At 48.8% G+C, this 5,000-nt stretch overlaps 1 protein-coding gene across 1 annotated transcript in view; it reads left to right on the top strand.

Annotated features, from left to right (window-relative positions):
• robo1 (roundabout, axon guidance receptor, homolog 1 (Drosophila)) overlaps positions 1 to 5,000 on the top strand; it is a 144,908-nt gene that overhangs the window by 129,459 nt on the left and 10,449 nt on the right. The window contains 2 exon segments of the mRNA XM_067245739.1: positions 1,374 to 1,416; positions 3,302 to 3,456. Coding sequence (XP_067101840.1) covers positions 1,374 to 1,416; positions 3,302 to 3,456 — 198 coding nt within the window.

The raw sequence follows: 5,000 nt of genomic DNA, 5'->3' as shown, positions 1-5,000 counted from the left end.
GGGGGACGTTTGAGAATGCGACTTCTCGATCAGCAGTCAAATTCCCTACCACTGAGCTATACCCATTCCCAAAATTATTCCTTCATTCCTTCAACATCCCAATGACGAGGCAGCCTGTGAGTCAGGCTCCTCTGGAAAAAACTGTTGACTTATAATAACATATGTGTTTAAAAGGAACCAGGAATGGTTCCACCCAGTGTTGGGGCTGTGTCACAGTGCTTAAAGAAGGGCTTGTCATGCAGATAAGAGGCTGCTGAACTGGTGGTGACATGATCAAAGAGCTGCTGCCAGCGTCCGTTCCTCAGGCAGGATTTGAAGGGAGTGACACACCAGCGTTCTAAACCCAGCAGACTGAGCTGTGGCTAGACAGGGCAAGCCAGAGGTGACACAGCAGAAGCTGAGAGAACAGAGGAGAGATTGTATGAGTATCTCTGTGCCCATCTTTAGACACTATTTTCAACTACCCTTCCTCACACACACACACACACACACCTTTCAGGAGTTTGAGAGGTTTGGGCACTTGCCAACTACCTGTTATTGTGTGTCTGTGTGTGTGTGAGAGCGAGAGAGAGAGCGAGAGAGAGCGAGAGAGAGAGAGAGAGAGAGAGCGAGAGAGAGAGAGAGAGAGAGAGAGAGAGAGAGAGAGAGAGAGAGAGAGAGAGAGAGAGACAGTTGTGGTTGAGGTGACTAACTCACCTGCCTCTGCTGTCTGCCTCAGGGTTTGGGATCAAACCTAATACTTTTATTGTTACCAAATTGCTTTATAAACTGCTGGAACTGTCATATGAAACCCTTGTATTCAGCTGGTTAGTCTTAAGACCAGCCCTTTATGTTTAAGTTTATGTTCTCTCGGTTTAAGAGTATAATTTTCTGAATTGACCTTGGCACCGAATGTAAAACCAGGATGTTACATTTGTCGATTTAATCACTCCATTGGAACATCGCAACAGGAATTTCTGAGAGCTTTCAGGACTGTCTACAAAGGCCAGAGCTGGAGGCTAGATTCCCTCTTACGGGTAGAGAGAGAGAGATAGAGAGAGAGAGAGAGAGAGAGAGAGAGATAGAGAGAGAGCAGCTCAGCTTTAGCCCCCCCTCTCCCTTCTCTTTCCAGAGGAGAGATTGTAATTAAAGTTGAGGTTTATCTTTCCTTCACACACCGGCAGCTTAAAGCTCCTTGAAAGAGTCCAACTTCCAGCACTGTGCTTCAAACACACGACAGCATGACAGTAGACCACAGAGTTCTCTCTCTCTCTCACACACACACACACACACACAAACACACAAATGGTGGAGGAGGAGGAGGATTAATCAATATGAGTGTGATGATGAAGATAATTATCTGTGTCTTACTTTGTGTGTCTGTTTATTTTCAGTGGCATACCAGAGAGGTGGAGAGGCTGTAAGCAGTGCAGGAAGGTGAGAACTTACTATTTTGGATGGAAAACAATCTCTGAACCTAGCATGGTTCAGCTATTATTTAAGACGGTTATGGGGATCTGAGGTTCAGTGTAGGTGAAAGTGAAGGAGAGAGGGAGAGTGTGTAACAGAGAGAGAGAGACACAGGGAGAGAGGAGAGGAGGATTAAGTGTGTCTCTCCCAGCAGGCCACTAGAGGGAGTGCTGATTCTTCCTGAAGCCCGAAGCAGTCAGAGGAGGGAGAGAGGGGGGCATGATGGAACTAGGGTGTGATACCAACAGAAAGGAACAAAGGAGAACCCAGTGTGCCAGAAACTCTCATCCTGGAGAAGGAGAGCGCTTTCACCAGCAGGCTGTACCAGAGCACCACTGTATCACACGCCACTAGGGACCGTCACGACAAGTGGTGGCCGTGGTTACGGTTATACACGGGTGTTCTTAAAATGGAGCACATCGAGGCTTCTTAGAATGGAACACTTGGTAGGGACACACACTGTGGGGAGGGTTATTCACTGTGTGTGTGGGTGTGTGTGTGTGTGTGTGCGTGTGGGAACCATTGAATATTTATACTGCTACTGTACACAATGGTTGGGATGTTCAGACAGCTTGAACCCACATATGCTTCTGGGGGTGTGAAGTCTGGACTGGTTATTGTTCTCTTTTTGGCTCACCATAGATCTCCTGTTGGAACTATTATGGGATAGAGCTGCATGTTCTGAGTGTACTTGGTTATCTAATTATCCTGCTGGATTCTCCTGGCTGTGTGAGTCAAAAGAACAGCATGGAGATGTAAACAAAGGCCATTTTACGTTGACAAAGAACTGCTGGAATGATGGAGGTGCTATCTTTAAAATGGCGTGTCTCTCCACAAGACTGATGTGTTCATTACCCAGGGCAGAGAGTGCTGGTAGTCATTTAAATACCAAGAGGCAGAGGGGAAGAAAAATAAACACAATGTAAATGTGCTGTGCAGGATTCTCTGCTGTTGTGTTTGTGCTGTGAAGATTATGGTAACAGAGCGTGTCTGAAGAGCCCTATGGGAACTGCCTTGTTTTCTTAGGAGACATCAGGCCCTGTAGTGCCAGCACTTCAAATGTCAGATAACTGCCCCTAGGTCGGAGCAAGGAATCCTAGAGGAGTGGAACAACTGCCTGACTATGCCGAGAGAGACAGAGAAACTAAAAGAGATGGATGCCTCGTCCTTATCGTCAGTAGAGAGGGATCTCATTTCCTTGCTACAGTTACTCTCCTGCAGTTCTTCACACAAAACTTTCATGGTGATGGAGATGGTGGCCGACACCACGGAATCCACTGGAAGGGAACATTCAAGGTTCACTGACTGTTGTGGACGTGCACATCCCAACATTTGGAGTGAATTCTATCTGGCTTTCTAATCCGAGCGGATCGCTAATGCTCACGAGGAGCTTGAGGAGGCGATGGGCCAGTCAAGCGCACACAATCTATTTAGCTGAGCTCCTCTAATGTGCACCCAGCGCTCACAGAGCAGGGAGGGAGAAGAGAGAGAGAGAGAGGGAGAAGAGAGAGAGAGAGAGAGAGAGAGAGAGAGAGAGAGAGAGAGAGAGAGAGAGAGAGAGAGAGAGAGAGCGAGAAAAAATAGAGATACAGAGGGGAAAAGAGAGATACTTGGAGTAAAGTACTGGATGGGTAAACACCGTCTGATTCCCTGCATGGGTGAAGTTTCCCCGTAAAGCAAAGAGGCTTCTGTCCTCGTAGAGCAGCTCTGTGTGACCGGGCTGTCCTCCTCTCGGTGTGACAGTTCACGCTGCCCGCCTCAGAGTGGTCCATCGACCTCATTCGCCCTACTTCCCATGTTGAATAACTTGTATAAATGGCTGTCCCCCGCCCTCCCTCCCTCCCTCACCCAGGCCCGGTCTGCTCAACATCGGGGAGTCAGCCACGCAGCCCTGGCTGGCGGACACCTGGCCCAACTCCTGCTCCAACCACAACGACTGCAGCATCAACTGCTGCACCGCTGGCAACGGAAACAGCGACAGCAACTTGGCCACGTACAGCCGCCCGGGTAAGCAAACACACGGGTACACACACACCCACACCAACATACATACACATATTCATATACACACACACACAGTTTACACACTGACACAATATATGCACACGGGTACAAACATGTCCACGCCCCATCGTCGCTGCATTTGGCATGTTACCCCCGCAGCCCTCCGCAGACTCTGCAGATAAGATTAATCAGAGCCAGGATGAGATGTTTCCGTGCGGAGAGAGAGAGCGCGCGAGAGAGAGAGAGAGAGAGAGAGAGAGAGAGAGAGAGAGAGAGAGAGAGAGAGAGAGAGAGTGAGAGGAGAGGAATCCGGTATCTAGGTTAGCTCTCCTGGGACGGGTCTCTCCCTTTACTGGGTCTCAGCGAGAGAAACCTGCAGAAACATCAGCTTTAGCCGTGCACGCGGGTGTGCTTGTGTGTTTGATTCATTTGAGGTTAAAGCAGGGCTGTTTTAGGAAAGGGTATAAAAGGAGAGGCCCTGGAAGGAGCTTATGGGTTTACTCTGCTGCTAATCGAATTGCTCTTCTCATTTCCATACTGTTGTTATAGCCCCTAATGTAATCTCCCCTAAGTGCTCAGTTATTTAAGAAATGTGTAGCAGGCGTGGAGGTCAGAGCAGGACTGCAGCCAGCAGCCAAAGCAGTAGGCTGAGTTGGAGGGAGAGGAAGAGAGAGAGACGAGAGAGAGAGAGAGAGAGAGAGAGAGAGAGAGAGAGAGAGAGAGAGAGAGAGAGAGAGAGAGAGAGAGAGAGAGACGGATGGAGTTAGTGAGATGCAGATAGACTGGGAGGGATGTAGAGGGAGGGGGGGTATATCTTTTGCACCTGGAAGGGTAAAGTGAAGGATTGGAGAGAATGGAGGGAAGACTGATGGGGAAGGATAACCGGAAGACATAAAGATAAATGGAACTGAAGGAGTGAGCTGGGGGAGAAGTAAAGAGAGCAGGAGAGATGGACAGCGTGAGAGATGGAGGGAGAGAGAGAGTTGTGCTACGGTACACCTCCAGGTGGCCTTTCAGTTTAGTCAGCAGCACTTTCCACAGACAAAGGGACTAAGTTTGTTTAGAACAAACTCAGGGCACGCACGCATGCACACCCACACACACACACACTATATTATAAATACACACATTGAGAGGGTTCACACCTCTCTACAGAACCAGGGAGCCAGAAGCAGGAGGCTACAGGGGAATTAAGATTGTTCACTCTCAAGTAGAAACCCTGCTTCAAACAAGCCCAGCCAGGAACCTGAACTAGCTCTCCAGATACTCTCAAGTCTGAAGTCAACTCAACTTTGAGAGAGTGCACATTCCCTTTGAACACGCGTCCTCACTCCAGTTCTGTTGCGGCTGATAAAGCGTGCACCCACACTCCCAGAATCCTTCATGTTTGGCATCAGTCCTGTCCATAAGGATTACCCTCTCATGTTGTAACATCTGTGTAAAGGAGAGCTTTGTTGCCACAGGGTTCATAAGCATGTTACTCAGGGCCTAGTACAGTGGAGTCAGTCCCAGTCTGCCTGGTGTATTGCTCAGACTGGCTCACACAT

The sequence above is a fragment of the Osmerus mordax genome, chromosome 11, assembly GCF_038355195.1.
Source record: "Osmerus mordax isolate fOsmMor3 chromosome 11, fOsmMor3.pri, whole genome shotgun sequence".
Lineage (NCBI taxonomy): Eukaryota > Metazoa > Chordata > Actinopteri > Osmeriformes > Osmeridae > Osmerus > Osmerus mordax.
Note: the sequence above shows the minus strand (reverse complement) of the source record. Positions and strands in the feature narration are given on the sequence as shown.